Source organism: Tribolium madens, unplaced genomic scaffold, assembly GCF_015345945.1.
Source record: "Tribolium madens isolate multiple individuals breed KSU strain unplaced genomic scaffold, Tmad_KSU_1.1 Scaffold_1;HRSCAF=32;Tcas5.2_LG8, whole genome shotgun sequence".
Taxonomy (NCBI): Eukaryota; Metazoa; Arthropoda; class Insecta; order Coleoptera; family Tenebrionidae; genus Tribolium; species Tribolium madens.
In genome coordinates this window covers 2,676,942-2,698,781 of record NW_025400984.1, presented here as the reverse complement: position 1 = coordinate 2,698,781, position 21,840 = coordinate 2,676,942, and the positions used below count along the sequence as shown (strand labels likewise).

At 36.0% G+C, this 21,840-nt stretch overlaps 2 protein-coding genes across 2 annotated transcripts; both read left to right on the top strand.

Annotated features, from left to right (window-relative positions):
• The first annotated feature begins 17 nt into the window (after nt 1–17).
• On the top strand, nt 18–6,820 carry LOC123003576 (intraflagellar transport protein 140 homolog). Its single transcript, XM_044396397.1, has 8 exons — nt 18–212; nt 257–481; nt 526–2,817; nt 4,747–5,033; nt 5,082–5,335; nt 5,387–5,913; nt 5,963–6,380; nt 6,433–6,820. The coding sequence occupies exons 1-8, from the start codon at nt 66–68 to the stop codon at nt 6,750–6,752; spliced, it is 4,470 nt and encodes a 1,489-aa protein (XP_044252332.1). The 5' UTR covers nt 18–65; the 3' UTR covers nt 6,753–6,820.
• A 103-nt stretch (nt 6,821–6,923) lies between these two features.
• On the top strand, nt 6,924–15,375 carry LOC123003577 (zinc finger protein 271-like). The gene is made up of 4 exons (XM_044396398.1): nt 6,924–7,486; nt 11,599–12,021; nt 12,073–12,306; nt 12,356–15,375. The coding sequence occupies exons 1-4, from the start codon at nt 7,430–7,432 to the stop codon at nt 14,555–14,557; spliced, it is 2,916 nt and encodes a 971-aa protein (XP_044252333.1). The 5' UTR covers nt 6,924–7,429; the 3' UTR covers nt 14,558–15,375.
• Nucleotides 15,376–21,840: the final 6,465 nt, after the last annotated feature.

The following is a 21,840-nucleotide window of genomic DNA, read 5'->3' as shown; positions in this document are numbered from 1 at the left end:
CAAAAGCCCCAGATCTGTCACACCGCAACCTAGCAACGAGCAATGTTTGTAAACAAACACCAAAAATGACGCTTTATTTCGAAAATCCGGTGAGTTTTCCGGAGCCGGGCTCGATTTCCCTTAACGGAGTTTGGCATCCGAACTCGGCCCTCCTCGCCGTGGCTAGTTTTTCGCAAGATAAAGGCGGCTACGTCACCATTTTCGACGAGTTGGTAAGGTGAACGAACTGTCTTTCCCGGCTTATTGAACCTTCCAGGGGGAGCCTTTAAGCGACATAAACTACCCCATACATCGCAGTTTTCAAGTAACAGCACTCGCGTGGCACCCCGAACGCAACATCCTAGCCACCGGGTGGGAAAACGGCGAGTTTAAAATCTGGAACGGGGAGAAAGACTTTGCGCTGATTGGGGGCCCGCACAAGGCCCCCATCACCTTACTCGAATTCAGCGAAAAGGGGGGCCGACTCGTATCATGCGATTCAGTAAGTGTGCAAGTGTTGAGGGGGTTGTATTAATTGTATCCTAGGCGGGGTCACTAGTGGGGTGGAAAGTGGTGGATAGTCAAGCTCAAACCGTTATGGTTTTTCACTTGGATTTGAAAGAATCGATAACGCATTTGACGTTCAGAATTACGATAAGACCGCACCCGGATTTTGACGTCGAAGGCTTGGCCAAGGCTGCGGTGAACGGAGATGAGAGAGCCCTTGATATGTTCAGTAACTGGCGTCCGAAGACCACAGCCCGGAAATTCCGGGTCCAAGAGGGCTCTGATAACTTGTCGTTTTACGTGGGGACGCAAGTCGGGTCAATTTACTACGTTAATAACGGGGGGTCGTGTCTGGAAGTCCTGAATACGGAAGGGGTGCCTCTTTCGTACATCGTCCACCACCCCAATAAAGACGCTCTGATTGTCATGATGGAGGGTTTAACTATCGGTCACTTTTCGATTGATAGTCAAGGCCAATTGAACGAATTAGCTAAAGTTAAGTTGAGCGGAAGGGTGCAAAGTCGGGGGGTTGGTACCCACGGTTTAGTCTGGTGTGGTAACTCCAGTTTGGCGATTTTAACCGGAGATTTAATCGTCCGTATCTGGGATATTGAAACTAATGATAATTACGTGCTACCAACCTCGTTGAAGTTTTACACAAACGATGAGAAAAACCGCACAGTTAGTGAAGTTTTCACGTGTTTGGCCTTCTGTAAATTGAACCAAACTCTTTGCGCTGGTACCAACATCGGCCGTATTTACTTCTGGTCAAAAAATAAAAACCATGAAAATCCCGAGGATTGTTGGGAGTTGAATAACGTAAATACGGTCAGTGGGACCGTTAAGCAATTAATGTGGGGCTCAGTCCAACTGAGACTGCCTTTATTAAGCGTCAATTGCGTCACTTGTGTTTACATAATGAAGGAACAATCGATTTGCACTTGTTTCTCGGAGGAGGTTTGGTGTACGCAAAAAACCGCCAATCAGGTGCTTGTCGAAAGTCCAAAAAGCAATTTTTTGCTTCAATTGGAGGCCCAAGTCACCGACATGAGTATCACCGAGACTTATGCTATTTTCACAAACGGGAGACGAATACTAGTTTATGAAATTTTCTGGGATGGATCCGATTTGGAATTAAATTCGACCATTAGTAAACAAACCGAAAGTACGGCCGATTTTTCGATTAAATTACTAACCACCTTTAGTTGTGACAACGAGAAGGTTTTATTGCACAAAAAAATGATCATAGTTTTGACACCGAAAGCCGTCACAGTGAGACAATTAAACGGTTCGGTTATCACCAACATCATGTCACCATCGCACGAAGGTGAACCGATCGGAATTGACGTAACCGGGAATTTTCTCACGATTTTCACAATTGAGGGTTACATGAAAGTGTACGAATTGGGTGAGAATGAGGCGAAATTGGCAATTCCGGCCCGGAATTTGTACGACTTGTGTCCGGATTTCGGGGAAATAATCCAGGCGAAGAGTAATTCATCCGGAAATAAAATCGCATTGACTTTAGCCGCCGCGAATTTAGTGCCCGATGGGAGACTTTACATCTGGGATATGGAAAATGATAGTTTAATATCGTATGATTTTCACAAGTATGGAAATTTTGCTGATTTTGAGCCAAATCCGGACGAATACAGCGTCGATGAGAAAACAACCCCAATCGAGGAGGAGAATGTTTCAGATGAGACTCGAGCTGTTTTCAATGAAATTTGCTCAAACCGCATCCCTTTGCACCTGTTTTGGGACAATCACGACCCGAGATTGTTAGTTTGCGATGCGAAAAGAGTCAAATTACCGGCGGAGAAAAAACATTTAAAGCGCTCGCGATCCGATACTAAAACAACACTCAAAGACGAGGATCACATTATTTTGACAATGTTTGTGTCGTCGGAACACGGGATTAAAATTCACGATATTAGAGCTGTCGATGGTGATTCTCGTTTATTGGCGTTGGCGACCCCTTATTTAATAATTTTGGAGAAATTAATTATAATTCGAGAAGTTATGAGTGACTTTAACGGGCTTGAAAATTGCAACAAGGATGTACGAGACGCTGTCTTGAATTTTAGTTATAATTTGAGTCTTGGTAACATGGATGAGGCGTTCAAGGCGATAAAACTTGTGCAAAATCCGGGTGTTTGGGGCAGTTTGGCGCGGATGTGTGTCAAAACGCGGCGATTGGATGTCGCGGGGGTGTGTCTGGGGCATATGGGGAATGCGAGGGCTGCGATGGCACTCAGAGCGGCTATTGCTGATTATGGGCTGCCACACGAGGCGAAATTGGCCGTTTTGGCCGTCCATTTGGGGATGCTGGTGAGTACAGTGGGGGCGCAAAAAATTATACACTGAAATAATCATACCACGAGTAGTCAAAAATATTCTACAATCTTTGATTACTCGTGATATTCAATAGACTATTCAATGAACCAAATGGCAAATTACTTATTAAAACTGAAAATATTTTGTTTTGACAAAAATGCTCGAACAGGTCAATTTTCTTTTTAAGACTAAAAAATTCTCAACTTGATTTAAAATTGCATGTTTGTTTTTTGTTGAGATTATTTCACTTTTTGGATGATTTTTTTCAGAAACTTTATGTAATATTTAATATTTTGATGTTATCATTTCGACAATTAAAAGATCTATCGATTTGGCTAAAAAAATACGGGTTTCCATTAAAAAAAAATGTCGATGAAGTGATTGTTCAAGAACCAAAAAATGTAAAATTTTAAATCAAGTTCAAAATTGGGTATTTCTTAAAAAGAAAATTGAGCTGTACGAGCATTTTTGTCAAAATAAAATATTTTCAGTTTTAAAAAGATTATTCCACAATCTTGCCGCTCACTGTAATTATCAAAAACTAAATTATACAGGGTGATTTTTAAAAAACGGCAGGCGTTATAAAAATTTTATTTTAATATAGTATAAGCCCAGAAATTTAAAATTTTTCTAAATGTCTATATTCATTTTTCTAATTTTAAAAAGGGACCCATTTTTTTATAATTCGAAAGATATTAGTTTTCTTGGTACAGTCATGTGCAATATGTTCTATTTTTACTAAAAATTATTTAAAAAAATTATCAAAGTTAAAAAAAACAATTATTAATAAAAGTTCATAAAATAAAGTAAATAAAATAAATAAGTAATAATAGAATAAGCTAATAATGTTTTTCTGATTTGTTATAAAGTAGGTAATTATTAGTCATTTTTTAAAATGAAAAATTTGAAATATTGACCATATTTTCTTTCATTTGCTGCTTTTTGACAATAATGGCAATAATGACACCATGCAACTAGATTTTATTAACTTTTATATATTTTTTTTAATTTATTTTTTTTTTAAACAATAATTTTCAATAAAAGTAAAAAACTAATACCTTCCTAATTATGTTTTATTTAGAAAAATTCTGCCGTTTTCAAAATGACCCTGTATAATTAAGTTTTTGTTTCAGTATTTTTCTGGTAAATATGAATAAAAAATATGGAACCAATCGTTTTTTTGTAAACAAAGCACTTTACGAAAAAAATAATTAGTGTAGCGTAAAGTACAACTCAAATGTGTCTATTTATCAAGAATAACATTTTTCGAGTTTTGGAAGAAAAAAAAAATTTAACGGTAACCCATCATGATAATTTTATTAATTGAAGATTATGATCTAAAAATGACCTCTAATTAAAAAGATCTACCGAACGTAACCGAAGGGGTTGTTTGATGCATTTGGTCGTTGAAGAGCCCGGTTTTTTGTGCAGGTACTTTCGGATGGATCAAAAAATCTAATAACATCTCATTTTCTTCTATTTTTAGTCCATTCGAAACCAACCCAAAGCACCTGCATAGAAATCAGGGTTCTCCCATGATGAAATGCATGAAACAACCACTTCGGTTAAGTTCGGAAAATCTTCGTAATGAGCCCGGAACGCAACTTTAACAATTTATACGAAAAAAAGTAGTGGCTAAAAAACAATTTTATTTAATTAGAGGTCATCTTAAGATCATAATCTTTGCTTTAATTAAAAAAATTATCATGGTGGGTTGCCATTAAAAAAAAAATTTGTCCAAAACTCGGAAACTAAAAGAAATTTCGAGAAATTTTATTCTTGATAAACGGTCACATTTCAATTGTACTTTACGCTTTATGCTTGGTTCCATACTTTTTATTCACCTGGTATTTTTTTTTTTAAAGTAGTGCTATTTAGTGAGTGTAACGGTTTTTTTTTCTTTTTTTTTATCAAATTTTTAAGGACGAGGCCGAGCAATTGTACATCCAGTGTCAGCGTTACGACCTTTTGAACAAATTGCTGCGAAGTCGAAACAAATTCGACGCGGCCCATGCTATCGCCGAGTCGCAAGATCGCATCCATTTGAAAAACACTGATCACGCATGGGGCAAAGCCCTGGAAGCCATGGGGGACTTTAAAGAGGCGGCTGTGCGATACGAAAAAGCCAACACTCATAAGTTTGACGTTCCGAGAATGCTTTTAGACCAACCTCAGCAACTCGAGAGTTACATGGGGAAGACTAAAGACCCGTATGGGAACCCCCCTTTTTGATATTGTGACCTTAAGATTGTTTTCAGCGATTTACTCAAATGGTGGGGTCAGTATGTCGAGTCGCAAGGGGAGATGCAAGCCGCTTTGAAGATTTATAACAGTGCAGGTGATGTTTATTCCCAAGTTAGAGTGCTTTGTTTCCTGGGGGAGGAAAACAAAGCGGCTGAATTGGCAAGATCGGGACGTGATAAAGCCGCTTTTTATCACATGGCGAGGTTTTACGAAACGACGGGGAACTACGAAGAGGCTGTGAATTTTTTCACAAAAGCTAACGCATACAGTAGGGAATTTTATCAAATTTCGTTTGATTTTATTTGTGTTTAAATTGTAGGTAATGCCGTACGACTTTGTAAAGAGAACCACATGAGTGATGAATTATGGAACATTGGTTCCGTGGCCGGAACTCGTGAAAAACTGGAATGTGCGCGATATTTCGAAGAAAATGGGGCCCTTGACAAAGCGGTTATTTTGTATCACAGGGCCGGAATGCTCCACAAGGCCCTCGATCTCGCTTTCAAGGCACAACAATACGACATTTTGCAACAAATCGCAACGGATTTAGACGCTGATAGTGACCCGGCTTTGGTGCAAAAATGCGCCGATTATTTCGTCACCAACGAACAGTTTGATAAAGCGGTTGATTTACTCGCAATTGCGAAAAAATACAAAGAAGCGATCACGATTTGTTTAACACATAACGTGCAATTGACTGAAGATTTGGCCGAGAAATTAACACCGGAGAAAGATCAGTTAGAGGAAGAGGACCGGATTAATGTCTTGCAGACGTTGGCTGAAAGTTTAATGTTGCAGGGGAATTATCATTTGGCGACGAAGAAATTCACACAAGCTGGGGATAAGGTTGTTAAAAAAATGTGTTTTTTTGGTGTTAAACTTGAGATTTTTTTAGATTCGGGCAATGAAAGCTTTATTGAAAAGTGGTGATACGGATAAGATAATTTTTTTCGCAGGTGTGTCACGCCAAAGAGAGATTTATATAATGGCAGCGAATTATTTACAATCATTGGATTGGCAAAACAATCCCGAGATATTACGAAACATAATTACGTTTTATTCGAAAGGGAAGGCTTTAGATCTTTTGGCGAATTTTTACGTAGCTTGTGCACAAGTTGAAATTGACGAATTTAAAAACTACGAAAAGGCTTACGGGGCGTTGACTGAAGCGTCGCGTTGCTTGACTAAAATAACTAATCCTAGGGATTCAAGCCAGCATCAAAGAGCGACCGAAATTGTCCAACAAAGACTCACTATGATAAAGAGGTTTGTTGATATTCGAAGATTGTTTGATCGGGGGGATTACCAAGCCGGTAAACATTAAATCAAACAGTTTTAATTCAGTTGTTGTGGTTTTTATTGTAGGGATTGCACAGTGTCGTCAGTTATTAATGACTGGGGGCAAGGAATTAGAAGAGTCGGTTCGTAGAGGCGACATTTGCGCCTTAATGATCCAAGAGTATATCAAAAACGGGAACTTCACCGAAGCTAAACAATTATTAGGGGAATTAAAGCAGTTGTTATTCAGTAGTGGCAACACTCCCATTACGTATTATTTGAGCAAGGAAACAATCGAAGCATTGGCTCAGGGTTTGGGTGTTCCAATTTCAACCTTAATTCCGGCAAAAATGAAACTCGACGATGATGAAAACGATGAATTTGTCGAAGAAGCAATTGAAGATTAATATTTAAGTCTTAAACATTTACTCAATTCCGTCCGTTTGTGTGATTTTGAATAAAATTGTTCAAGTTTGGCGTTTCTTTGTTCTCCGGATTTGAATTTGGCGCTTTGAAATACCGACCGAGTGTAAGTGGGCGGTGCTTAATTGTTGACAGTGGGGGTTTATAATTTAAAATTGTGGATTAAAATTAAGGTAAAGGGGGGCGTCTGTGACCCATTCACCTGTCTTAGGGTGAAATTTGCGGAAATTTGGGGTTGTCTTCACAAAATCTTACCATTATTGCGATAAATATCCTTTGTTTATGTTATGACGCATCGGTTTGGATTCACTCTCGGCCATGTTGATTCTCTCTGTTTATTGTTTGAGGCGCCCCGCGACCGTTTCTCTCTTGAACGAAAATTTTTCGTGATTTAGGCCGAAATGTGATTGATAAGGGCGATAAGAACAATGCGTAGGGTCTTGCGGCGACTTTGTGCTAAATCTCGTTGGTTCTTTGCTCGATTCCTGGTGTAAAATTGTGAAAATCACTTCTCGGTTTTGTAATGGCTACCTCTCGCGTCCCCCCGTTCTGGTGTAGACAATGACAGTGAAAATTTTCACGTGATATTTTCGAAAATCGCCTCTGCTTTTCGATTGTTGAATGGAAAGTGACATTTCGGTGGCGGTGAGACACTCCAGAGATGAATACCAATGATCCCAATGCCCTCGCGGGGGCTCACGGGGCTGAAGCCTCAGAGGTAAGGCTTTGTTTCATCTTGTCACAGCAGGATGGATTGTTTATGTGCCGGACGATTACGCTCTTTATGTAATGTTTTTATTGCCGCTAATGGAATTTATTTTTATTCAATTTACGCTTTTTTAGTAATCCTGGAAACGCAGAATTGTAAGATTTTTGTTGCTTGTTTATTACATTGGTGTTTTTATTTATTTTTATCAATCTTTCCATAATTAGGTATTATTACATAAACAAATAAAAATTAAGTAGGCTAGTATTTCTATTATTAAAAACATCAAACTATCGAACATGTCACTTGATAGTCATTTTTGCATGGCTGTTGCGATGTTCTTGTTTACATTCGAACCCCAATAATTTTGTTAATTAAATTAAGGATCATTAGAAATTTCATTTAGTTTGAATACACGACATTCTGTAATAATAATTTTCATATTTTGTTTTTTTTCTGGAACAAAATACAAAATCTTTGTCCAAAAACGGCTACATTATCACTAAGACTGGTTATATGGTTAATGTAATTATCCCACAATTTAATTTCCGAACCCTCGAGCTATTCTAAGGCCGAATTCAAATTCTGGATTAGTTCAACAATGGACATCTAATCAAATAGAAAGCACGTTTACTACATTCCCGATGCATGAGTTTAAAAAAGTGACTGCATGAAGAATGAATTGTCTAAAATTAGCTAGTTGGATGACATGGCTTTAATTGAAGTTTAAATTACATAATGTTTTCGTGTACTTTTTGGTGGATAATAATCGGAACATAAACAATTATAAAAATCTATGGGTTTAAACAAAATTTTTAAAAATTTAAAAGAAATTTATATATAATTTGACTTTGTTTTCATTTTATGCCAAACTCTAGTAGGCTATATGGCCACGTGACTGTTAAATGTTGACGGGAGGAATGTGTATACATGTATTTAAAATGTTTTTGTTTTCCAAATTTTAATTAAATTAATTTTATTGTAAACTGTAGTATTACCGTCTTCTGAAAAGTATTTTAGAGCTGGCCTTGGTAAATGTCAAGGACAAGGAAAGGAGTGGCAAGAGTCGGTAAAGCGGTGTAGCATTAGTGCTTCTCTTTGTATTGTTATTACTTTTGAAAAGCCACTTAATTAAATTGTATTTATTAATTTAAATAAAACACTTTGAGATACATACTGAGTGCTCAAAAAGTGGTACACCAACTCAGTGAATAGTGGTAGAGAAATGTTTACATATACAGGGTGTTCCGTTTTTATTGTTACAAATTTAAGCATGTGATAGGATATTCAATTTTAAGATAAAAGTTTCCTATAAACATGTATCGAAAAGTACTAAATAAGGGAGCTACATCCCCTGAAAGGGGTGCATCTTTTAATGGATTTCTTCCAATATTTCAGAAACCATTTTCAAAATTTGGTACAACTGATAACCTTTATACAACCAAACGAATTCAAAGATAAAATGTCGAAATTTTTACTCAGGGACGTCCTAAACTGGGGAGGTATAGGGTAAAAGTACCCTAACTATTTTTGGCTGTTGGTTCGTGGCACTTGCAGCCACAAAATTCTAAATTTCATAGTTTTCTACAAAAAGAGGTCTCTTGCGTTTTTTCGATTCAACTTGCCGTTTTTAAGTAAAATCAGTTTACAATTTGTCTTACAGACCATAAAAAGGATAAAAATTAAAAATTAAATTTGTTTCACCGTTTAAGACACCCGCGATTAAAAATATTCACAACTGATCTTTGAATTCGTTCAGGTGTTATCAGCTGTACCAACTTTTGTAATTTTATCTATTCTGCAATAGTGGAAAACCCCATTAAAAAACGCATGTCTTTCAAGGGGTGTAGCTCGCTTACGTAACATTTTTTAATACATGTCCATAAGACAATTTTGTCTTAAAATTGAATATTCTATCACCTGTTTAAATTTATAACAATAAAAATGGAACATCCTGTACAAATAAAAATATGTATTGAAAAAATATATTATACATTTAAGATATTGGTAAAAACGAATTATGAAAAGTATGTGACATCGTCGTCCAATGGCATTGCAATTTGATTAACAGTCTAAATTAATTATTCCTGAAACCTTAGTAGCAGTTTCCTAGGGAATAAACATCGTCACGATGACGACAGCTAATATACAGTGTTGTCATATCTGCAAACGGTAATATTTTGATGAATTTTTGTTTTTTAAAAATTCAAACCCAAAGACAAATTAGATGCAAAAACAAAATAATAAAGAACTGAACAACTTAACAAAGAAAGTTTGTAGGATTGACTTTTGCAACTTTTTTTTTACTTTCTGACAAATTGCAATTTTTGCTCGTAGCAGATTTTGCAGAATTGACGATGATATAATTGCGGCCACGAAATTTTGGAGTTGTCATTCGACTAACATAAAAATATAAAACGGGCCTTATGTAACTAAGCACACTTACGGTTTTTGTAATTTTTATCCTGACAGCTAGAGAAAAAATGACAACAAACTAAAATAATTTATTGAACTTATATAAAGCACGTATTGCTGACATTTTTGTATTAGAAAATCGACGCCAAAAATAAATTTCAACAAAAACTTTTTTTAGTTTCAAACATCAATCATAATGACAATAAAGTATGACTTACATTGACATTTTTTGAACTAACATAAATTTGATGTCTAACGTTTCGTGTCCGCAATTATACGCTTCTCTGCGTTGAAGCGCCACTTTATGAGCGTTTGTACAGCATGTCCCCAGTTTTATGGCCGGCCCAAAAATAAATATTTCTAATTGATTAAAAAAAAAATTGTTAATGCAAACGATAGATGATTACATAGACTTCAATTTAGTACTTTAATATTATTTAAAATTTTTAGCGCATGTCTGTGAGACCCTAAAAACCAAATTTAGATTTTTTTAAACTAATTGGAATCTTTTCTACATGATAAAATTCCTTGATTTTTTCTAATGGTAACTGTGAAAATTGAATAATGTAAAAGTTGATAGATTTTGAATAATTAACATTAACATTTTAATATTGAAAATTGGAAATTTTGGTAATTTATGGCCAAGTTTGGGATGATGTGCTGCTAATGCATTGACAATAGATCACCAATTACCACAAATCCAATCATAAATTATTTGAACTTTTAGATTTCCAATATTAAAATGTCAATTACTCAAAACCTATCAACTTTTGCATTATTCTATTTTCACAATTATTACTAGAAAAAATCAAGGAATTTTTTCATGTAGAAATTATTTCAATTAAGTGATTTTTTTTAATCCAAATTTGGTTTTTGTGATTTCACTGCCATACGTTAAAATTTTTTAATAATATCAAGATCACTAAATTGAAGTCTATATAATCCTCTATCGTTTGCACTAACAATTTTTTTTAATCAATTAGAAATATTTATTTTTAGGCCGGCCCTAATACATGGGACACGCTGTATGTATATGGAATTTTTATTTTTTCTTAAATATTCAATGGTTTATTAACAAAATTGAACTAATTGCCCTAATTTCACATAAATAAATTATTTCTTGTTTCCTTATTTGTTGAGCGGCGGATTATTCTGTTTTGTGTGCTAAATTAATTAATTAGATGTAATTACAAATTGTGGCAACTCATTGTTATCGTGGACATCAATACGACTAAATATACGGAATGCATAAACAACATACGTATTATAATTGCTGTTTGTTTCATGAATTTATGGGTCATTACTTTAAAGACAATAAACTGACTTGTATGTATCTAGAATTTATTTTTTTTATCAATAGATTGATAAGTTGATAACAAATAATATAATACAAGTTTATTACATAATATACTTGGACTTATTAAGAAGAAATCATTTGTCTCAAATTTAGTTACCTAAATAAATCACGCTCGTGTCAAAGTAAATCGTTTTGGCAGCACGCGACCAAAATAATTAGAATAAAAACCGTAACGGCGCAATCACCTGTTACATTTATTAATCTCGATGATCTATCACCTCGATCCTCATCAAAACCCGTGACATTTCAAGTTAAACCCGTCAGTAAGTTTGCCGCATGTCTCAAAACTCGAGGGTGCATGTTATTACCACGTCGCAACCGATCAAAACTGACCACCCGAATTAAATTCCAGGCCACCACCCAACGTCCACCACCGACTACTTCAATTCCGACCGATCTTCGTGTGAATACCACAGCCCTGAACGCCGTCGCCCTTTCCAGCGTGGCTAAATACTGGGTGTTAACGAATCTCCTCCCGGGACCCATACCCCAAGTGAGCGTCTATGGGTTACCGGGATCGGGACGTAGTGATAACCAAGGGAAGATAAGCCAGGAGGCTATGTTGGGGCAACATGCGGCGGGATTGTTACCGGCTGATCCGCTACTCTTACAACAACATTCACAAATTCCGGTTAGTATTTCGACATCGCAAGGAGTTACGAGTTTGTCGATACCGACGGGGAGTATGCATTTGGAGGCCAACCATCAGGGGCATCAAGGCATGGGAGGGCATCAGCAGAACGATCCCATGAATCAGAATCAGATGAATCGAGATGTGAGTAAAAAAAAATGCAAGAAAAAAAGTTTAGTGTTTAATGATTCGCAGATGACCCACCAACAGCAGCAACAAACTCATACCAACCAACAAAATATGGTTCAAGTCCAGGTTCAAGATAATTTAGTTTCGGTGATTGAAGATAGCAAAGAACAAAAAGATATAATTGCTGCTCAATTAGCCCATGCTCAGATTCAATTGAACGATAATCAACACTTGAATCAACAAGCGTTAACCGTTCAACAATTGCAACATCTTCAAGTGCAACAGGTTCTTGATAATGTCGTAAGTGATAATAAACGTGTGGAAGTTTTTTGTAAATTGTTAAATTCAGGTCCGGATGGAAAATTCAGTTGAAAACACTCAAAATCAAGGAAATTCCGATCAGACTCAACTCTCGGATAACATCCAGATTGTAAAAGACGAGAAAAACTTACAGAATTGTAAGTTATTATCTGGGGCGCAATTCGGGTTGCAGGACCATAAAGGTAATTTGATGGATGTGAGGACTGCTGATGGTAGTATTGTGAAGATTTCGACGAATCTTCAAGAGCAAGATTTAGCAAAAACTTTGGGTGTTGAAATGGTGCAAAATATGTACAAAGTGAACGTTGATGATTTGAACCAACTATTGGCGTATCATGAAGTTTTTGGTAAACTTCAAGGTGAGATTGCAACAACAACTGGTCAAAATATCGTCCAAAATACTAACACGAATGTAAATCTTCAACAAAACACAAACAACATTGCTATAGTAACAAAAGACGAGCAAGAAGCTTCGACTAGTACACTACCGACCGATAACACCGCTACAGTCATTACAGGAAACCACGTCTGTGATTTATGCGGGAAAATGTTCCAATTTCGTTACCAGTTAATCGTCCATAGACGTTACCATACCGAACGTAAACCGTTTACGTGTCAAGTTTGCGGTAAAGCGTTTACCAATTCGCAAGAACTCACCCGTCATGGGAAGTGCCATCTAGGGGGTAGTATGTTCACGTGTGCTACGTGTTTTCACGTGTTTGCGAACGCGGCATCTTTGGAGCGTCACATGAAACGGCATTCGACCGATAAACCATACAACTGTACGATTTGTGGTAAATCTTTCGCGCGGAAAGAACATTTGGATAACCACACGCGGTGTCATACAGGGGAAACACCCTATAGGTGTCAGTATTGTGCGAAAACCTTCACCCGAAAGGAACACATGGTGAACCATGTGCGGAAACATACAGGAGAAACACCGCACCGCTGTGAAATTTGTAAGAAGAGTTTCACGAGAAAGGAACATTTTATGAATCACGTGATGTGGCATACAGGGGAAACCCCTCATCATTGTAACATTTGCGGGAAGAAATACACGAGAAAGGAACATTTGGCCAATCATATGCGCTCTCATACGAATGATACACCGTTCAGATGCGAGATATGTGGCAAATCGTTCACGCGAAAGGAACATTTCACGAATCACATCATGTGGCATACGGGGGAAACCCCCCATCGGTGCGATTTTTGTTCCAAAACTTTTACACGTAAGGAACATTTATTGAATCACGTGCGACAACATACGGGGGAATCACCGCACCGTTGCGGTTTTTGCTCCAAGTCGTTTACTAGAAAAGAACATTTGATTAATCATGTGAGGCAACATACCGGCGAAACGCCGTTCAGGTGCAATTATTGTCCTAAAGCTTTTACCCGAAAAGACCATTTGGTCAATCATGTAAGGCAACATACAGGGGAATCGCCCCATAAGTGTACTTTTTGTACTAAATCGTTCACCCGAAAGGAACATTTGAACAATCATGTGAGACAACATACAGGGGAATCACCTCATAGGTGTCACTTTTGTTCAAAATCTTTCACCCGGAAGGAACATCTTACGAATCATGTAAGGATTCACACAGGGGAATCCCCACACCGATGCGAGTTTTGTCAAAAGACGTTCACTCGAAAGGAACATTTGACTAATCATTTAAGACAACACACGGGGGAAACCCAACACTGTTGTAATGTTTGCTCGAAACCCTTCACCCGAAAGGAACATTTGATCAACCATATGAGGTCTCACACCGGTGAAAGACCGTTCGCGTGCACCGAATGTGGCAAATCTTTTCCTTTAAAGGGCAATTTGTTGTTCCATCAGAGGTCGCATAATAAAGGCGCACTGGCCGATAGGCCTTTTCGTTGCGATTTGTGCGAGAAGGATTTCATGTGTAAAGGACATTTGGTATCGCACCGGAGGTCCCACAGCGGCGAAAGGCCCCATTCGTGTCCCGATTGTGGCAAGACTTTTGTAGAAAAGGGTAATATGTTGCGTCATTTGCGCAAACACACAGTGGAGAATGGCCAAGCTAGCGATCAAGTGGCGACAAATCAGCCTCAAACTTCGAATGCAAATTTGCAAATACCGCAAGTGAGTCAGACGCAAACGGTGTCGAGTAATATCGTGACGCAAATGCCGATGCATCCGCCGAGCAATCATCCGGTGGTTGTGCCTACCGCCAACGGTAATGTCTTGGCTAGTTATTAGTGTGATATTGTGAGGTTAGGTAGTTCCTTGTATTGCCATATCCTTGAAGCAGTATTCCCTCCTCGAGTAGGTTAAGAGAATGACAAGTGACACACTTGCGATGATATTCTAAAGTATGCCATGACGGTTTGGGGAATCCCAGTGTACACCCTGTATATTTAGCGATTTATGTTGTAAATAGATTTTAACATGACTAACGAGTATATCGACGAGGCCAGTTGAATTTTTGTACTTATTTTCTTCTTAAGCAGCTAAATTGTGGAATTTTTATCTATAGTATCTTATGTGATAAATAATTTTTATGCGGGCCTATTGTGTGTATTCACGACCAATTTTTAGGGTTAGTGCGTCACTTGATTTTTACAAGTTTGATATTAATTTTTTTGGTGCTATAATAATGACGGACTGATTGATGTGTTTAAAACACTTTTTGATTTTTGCACAGATCTGATTTTTTACCGTTCAAGTGACGAGTTTTATGAAGCTTGCTTGTACATAAATATAGGAGAATTATGCTAAAAATGATGTAAATTTGTTATTAGATAATGTAACAATTATTTGTTAATTGTTACTGGATGTTTTTTGACTTAGTTACATTGTAGAAAAATTGTTATAATTACAAATGCTTTTTTGTACATAACTATTATGTAAAATAACCCGAAAAGTATTTGTAGTTGTAAATCTTCGAGAGTAATTATAAATTTATAGAAACTATATATTATTGTATACATATATACACTTTAGTTAATATTTTTTAGATTATTTTGTAATACAACCAAAATGTATGTTTCTTTTTTAATAAAAATAGTTGTATTGGAGAGTTTGATTTTTCTGTTTCGTTCGGCGGGCTTATTACCTGAGGGAAATCAGCCAAACGTGGACCGCATAGTACAAAGAGCGCTTTTATCTTACAAACAGTGCATTTTTACAATCATGAACTGTGGGCGAGGAAATATTGCCCGAAATTTATCTCAAAATTTTGGCACGATATTTATAAAGTCACCACACTAAACGCATCATTAATCTTGGAAAAAATGAACGAAAATGAGGATTTATAGGGCCACGAAACGGCGAAGATTAGTGGTCGAAAGGGTGGAAAGTGATATATTACCTAAGACGCATTAAAAATAACTGCAACACTTTCCATCGGAAAATAATAAACGGCGAGAATGAGGCGTTTATCGCTGCACTTTACAACGTCAATCCTATTTTCGGCGGGTTTTATTGAAAACACGATTGTTTAAATTACTGCATTGAAAAGTGTGGCAGTTTGCATTTTTTATGAACACTAAAAGTTTTAAAATTGCACTTTTATAGGTTTTGCGTGGAACAAGTGGATTAAATCCATAAACTCTTCAATATTAAACGTCACGCCGCGGTGGTTAAATTTTATTAAATTAAATTAAAAAAATTACAAGCGATAAAGTAATTTTATTACATATTTTTAAGTTTCCTTATGTTGCGTTACAGTGACACTTTTAAAGCAACCGTTTGAGTGACTTAATAAGCTAGGGCAGTTTAGCGCTTCTATATTGGCAATAAAGTGTCATTATAAAGATCAGAAATCTCCTTATATCCTTCAAAAAGTTCATTAAATTGTTTTTAATAAAAAGAAGCAATACAGAGAAGAACAGAACGTTTATTCATTCTTCATAAATTTGGAAATTTAATTGTAAAAAAAGAATAAGACACATTTTTTTCTTATGTAAAGTTATAAGTTGGCAGCAACGAATTATGATGATATCAGATTGTGTCAAATGACGGCCGCCCTTCCCAAATGAATGATAATTCTTTGATAATTGACAATAAAAATGTGTCGAGTGAATTTGACACTTTATGTTACCAACTTAATTTCAAAGTCATTTAGTGTAACTAAGTTAACCGTTTTTGTGTCAAAAATTAGTTATAACATTTTTTTTTCTTTAAAACTAGGGTTTATCAAAATTTTCTAGGATTGTTTATGCAACCTCAGCTACACCGGCGTAAGGTGCGTTGCGTTTTGAAATTTGATCGGTCCATTTCCTAATTTCAAAAATTCATTTTACGAAATAACTTGGCCCGCATCCAACCTTTGATTATTTTTCCACCAATCTTGTAACCAACCACACCGTTCCCATAATTCATCTTTAACAACCCCACACTCGTCCTTCCTTATCCCACTTTGCAAAATTCAAATCGACGTTTGATCCATCAGCCGCCTCTCTCAATTTCCTCTCATCTTTGGCATTTTTCTCCCGATCAATATCCGAATTTTTGCATTTTCTCCCGGAATGCATGCCTGTGCCGTTCGTAGCATTTCGTACAACAGAACTCCAGAAACAGAAGAGGGTAGCGGAATTCTCTCATGCCACTTGTTGAATGATGAACATGACCCGAACAATGTAACAAAACTGGCTTCTTGCTACCAGGAGCGCAGCACTTCGAACGAGTCGGCCACACCAAATTACAATCAAAGTTAAATCCGCGATAACGTGTCCTAATCCCGGTCTTCGTGTCACGTTTATTAGAAAACTTTGCGGGGGAATTACTCGATTTGGCGTCGCGACGCATCACTTCCCCAATCCATCAGCGATAAAACCACAATTTTTTGACTATTTTTCGCTCTGTATTTTCGTACTTTTTGTTTTAAAAGTGAAGAATAAATGAAAATAGATTATTTAAACCTGTGTTTGAGACACTCGGCGGAGGCGGAGCGTCGTAGCAGGCGCTCAGCGGCAACTCCTGAAGTACCGCAAATGCAAACAAACTTCAGTCATGTGCTGAAAGTGGCGAGGTGTGGGTGTGCGCTCTCTGACTGAAAGCACGCGAATAAATAAACAAAAACGACACACGTGACGAGGTGCGAGAATTTATGAAAATGCAACGATTTCAGGTAATTTCCCCGTGGCCTTTGATCCCACTGATTGTATATCAGGCTTTATGTTGTGATTGAACTTTGTTTAGACCCCTATTTACATAAGTGAATTTGGGATAATAGACTTGAGGGCCTCGAGGCGGGCCTACGAAGGGGCTGACCATTGATTATCCTTGATGTTATTATATCACTTCCTGTTGCTGGGTTTTGAATGTTTTGCATTATTCAAAGATAATTGGAGCAATCTGGGGGTTATTGTCCAAGGGATGCGTTTTTGCGTCGTCTTCAATCACTTATTTATTAAAAAAAAAACATTTTCTTTGACCTTGATGAGTTCGAGTAAATAATACAATTATCAGTGACACTGATACGAGCTACTTTTGCTTGTCCCACACTTGTAGTATCGTCTAATAATATTTTTTAATTATTAATTTACATCTGCTTTTACTCAGATTATTCTCTATTTAAAATTTAATCTCTGGACTGATTTATATGTTCGGTTCTAATTACAAATTAATTAGATAAGAAAAAACTTGTAATTAAAAGGACCGTAAAACATCAGACTTTAGTTTCTCATCGTGTAATAGAGAAACGTTAAAAATGTATGTAAAACTTCGTCGTAAAATTAGACAAAACATTTTTTTAAACATTTTCTTTATTAACTGCACGAATTTACAATAAATATTCCTTATCATGTTTTTTTTTCAAATAATTAGCCATGCTTGTAATATTTATTAGCGTGCATTAGTGTTGTGCTAATTTTCGCAAGGACAAGAATTTTCGACGTAATTATCGTTTAATTGTAATTAATGTGTACGAATTACAACAGAAATTAGATAATCGGCTTTTGTTTCTGTGGTTTAGAACTTCCTGGAAATTATACTATCTACATCATTTTTATACTCAAAAGAAACAATTTCGGGCTTTAATGAAAACATTTTCTTACGGAAATTAATGTCGGGATAATCGTAGTTATGATAAGCTAAAGTTTCCTGTTTTTATGCTCTGCTTGTTGGGAATAGGTATGTCCATAAGCCTACTTTTAGATCGGTAATGGATTATTGTTGGTGTTATAAAATTTGATTGTATTTTGTTACACACGTGAAATGAGGTGGAACCTAATTTTCGGGATTGCCAAGAGGGTGAATAAGTTTAGAAACATAAATAGAGGGATAAAATTTTGGTTGGGTGGTCTCTTAGGGCTATCAGAAAGACGAAAAGTCAACAGTTTACTGCGAATTAGGCTCAGTTTTAATGAGTTAATCTGGTTTGTCTATAATAAAAAAAACTTTCCTGAACTGATAATGCAGAGAAAGTGATCAAATTTATCAATCAAGGTGATCATGTGCTACTGGTAGTAGTTACTGGTGCCGGTACCATTCAAAGATCAATGGATTTTTTAATTAATTTTAATTAATTAAGAGTTGAAGGTTTGCGATTTCATTTTTCAAATAGAAATGAAAATTATGAGTTTATTTCTTTTGGTATATTTTTTTTTTTGAATGAATTCGGTGTCCCACGACTCCATAAGGGCAATTAATCCCGTGCTGTCTTCTAGCCGAGTGCGCGACCTGATTTACAACCCATTCAGTGAAACATGTCTAACATCGTAATTATAAACATTAATGAAGCTATAATTCAAACAGGGTGATGTGTGTGCCACTGTATACATTCCGAATTTTGTTCATGAAGTAAATGTCGTGACATTGATGGAGTTTCGTCGATTTGATTTATATCCAAACTCCGACTTTGAATAAGCAAACATACGTGATTTACATTAGTTTCAATGGAAGGTAATTTTTTTCGAAATCGATTAATGCATGCACGATGCGTTTTATATCGTGCCACAAATTGTGGTAATAACGTCAAAGTCTGCTAATTAAATAATGGCCAACGGTCGCCGATCTTTGATCTTGAAAAAATTGCACTCTGTTCAAAGTGAAAATAGATTACATGAATTTGTGAGTTTATTATTGCCAAGACAATCATTCCAATTATCAAGACATTGTCTGAATTTGATAGTGAAAGTGACAAAATTCGTGCAATTAAAATAATTAAGCCACAACTTATGTAACCAAACAAAACAAACAGCTTTTAAATTCCATTTTGGTGCCCTAATGACGCGTGTCCACGCAATGTCATCCAAGTCATTTGTTTAGGTGTGTTCAACTCGCTTTTTTGAACATCTTGCGACAGGAAATTTACTTCTTTGCTTCAACATGCGAACTAGTGATTTAAATTAAGAGGGTGCGATGATTTATAGCGAGAATTAACTTCGAGTGTCGTCGAAACGAGATTTTTTAACTGTTTTTAGTTAATTACTAAGGTAAGTGCGGGTAATAAGGCCCACTAGCGATTCTTGGATATTTCACAATTTATTTGATGAAAATATTTAAGATTATGTAATGTTAAATACAAATGAAATAAATAAAAAGGAAAATTCAAATATTTTTAAAAACCTTTTAATGTGCTTTATTCCGTGAACTGTAGATAAAAAGAAATAATCCAATTAAAAACAAGTGAATTAAAAAAATTAGAGCCGCTACGAAAAAGTCAGGTATTTTTGCAATGAGCACTTTAAAATATTCAAAATTGTGTTTTGTTGGGCTGCGATTATGCAGTATTTGCATTGAATTTCAGGTATGCGGTTCAAGTTTGACGAATTTTAATTTTTTCAGGTATTTTATCTTTGAGTAGAATTCACAGCAAAGCGTGATAATCGCATTGTTATTCAGATTTTTTGTTTTCATTTTTGTAATTGGATACCTGCCTATTGTTAAAAATAATGTATGGTAATTTTCCATGATTTTGTTAAACTTTTTGGCATCACTTTCGTACACAAACGTCATTTTATCGAGGTATTTAGCAATCTGCGTGCATTTAACCGCGCCACATGCATGCAATTGGCACGAAAAGTCCCAATTTTTCATGTAAACACAATAAAAATCCAGTTGAGTGAAAGAGGGTATTTTTCAGGTCGCTGCAACAATCTAGAAAGTGTCATCGAATTGTAAGTTTGCGTTTTATGTGTGTGTTAACCCGCATGAGATTGAGTTTTTAACGAATTTTAATTATGGTTTGACATGAGTGAACGAGATTGTGGATAGGAAATGCTCCTCTTGTATAATAGACTGCTGCAAGATATAAGATAGCGTCGAGTAATGTTCAAAGGAAGTCGACTGATAATCACTCGGTTAAGAAAAATTCAGGCTATGATAGATCGGACGAAACGGAAACGACATTTTAAGGTAGATACTGCGTTTCCGGTCAAAATCCACAAGACCTGACGTGCAACAGGTCTAAATTTATCCATTGTTGATGGCGATTTTTTCCTGGTTGGTGGTACTGTTAGGCACCAGTGATTTGAAATCGTCCGAATTCACGCAGGACGAATTTTTATATTTCGCCAGATGTTCGGGTTTCACAGAGTTCCTGCTGAAACTCGATTTTCTCGCATCGATTTTCCTGCTGACTTAATTCCATTGTATATTTTTATGGAGGTCCGCAGGAATTGCGCTTACGATACAAAAAATGATGCTTCTTTGGGCCTAGAGTCCAACCGATTGGATTTTTATAATGAGATTTCGTGTAGTTTTTATGAAGCAAACAAGATATCATTATTTTTATTGTGGTATTTGGCTCGACTGTTTTATATTTAGAGTTTTGTCTGTGCTTATCATTTTAGTTCATGACCCAGAAGAAACAAACTTTGATTAACGTTATTGCATTATTTTGTAAAAATGTGTTAGTTTAAATAAAGAAAAAGTAAATATGGTTGAAATATAGCGTTTTTTTTTTCAAATGAACCTAGTAAAATTTATTATTGAGTACACACGGCTTGTGGGATTTAAAAAATAATCTTTTACTCTAATTAGACAAAAATACGGTTACAAACTTTTGGGGTAGAAGAAACAGAATTAAAAAAAAGTTAATGATGAAAATACAGGTGTTTTGTTTTTATTGTTACAAATTTAAACAGGTGTTAGAATATTACTAGAATATACAAGGTGTGTCAGAACTCGCGCCCCTAAGAAAAATTTCAAGTAAGATAAGATACCAGAAACACGGATAAAATGTTTTAAAAATTTTCTGTCAAAAAATTTAGACATTTATTTTTTGACATTTGACGGTTTTTATGTCTATTTGATGATACTGATGATCTTGTATATGTTTCTGGTATCTTATCTTGCTTGAAATTTTTCGTTGGGGCGCGAGTTCTGACACAAACCTGTATATTCTATCAATATTCTATCACCTGTAACAATAAAAACAGAACATTCTGTATAAGCACTTAAAAGTAAAGATTTGTGTAAAGGAAAATGTGTTGAAACAATTCAGCTAAAAAAATTAAACAAGTAGTTAAAAAAACAAAGAAAATGTAGTGAAACAAGTAAAAAATTAAAAAAAAAGTACTCTTAAAAATTTTTAC

What these genes read in the sequence shown, in the direction of transcription:
- LOC123003577 (XM_044396398.1), top strand. Translation starts at nt 7,430, where the DNA reads ATGAATACCAATGATCCCAATGCCCTCGCGGGGGCTCACGGGGCTGAA. An exon ending in ACGGGGCTGAAGCCTCAGAG is followed by an intron (nt 7,487 to 11,598) that starts GTAAGGCTTTGT and finishes ATTAAATTCCAG; the next exon opens with GCCACCACCCAACGTCCACC. An exon ending in AACAGGTTCTTGATAATGTC is followed by an intron (nt 12,307 to 12,355) that starts GTAAGTGATAAT and finishes TGTTAAATTCAG; the next exon opens with GTCCGGATGGAAAATTCAGT.
- LOC123003576 (XM_044396397.1), top strand. Translation starts at nt 66, where the DNA reads ATGACGCTTTATTTCGAAAATCCGGTGAGTTTTCCGGAGCCGGGCTCG. An exon ending in GACTCGTATCATGCGATTCA is followed by an intron (nt 482 to 525) that starts GTAAGTGTGCAA and finishes ATTGTATCCTAG; the next exon opens with GCGGGGTCACTAGTGGGGTG. An exon ending in ATGGGGAAGACTAAAGACCC is followed by an intron (nt 5,034 to 5,081) that starts GTATGGGAACCC and finishes GATTGTTTTCAG; the next exon opens with CGATTTACTCAAATGGTGGG.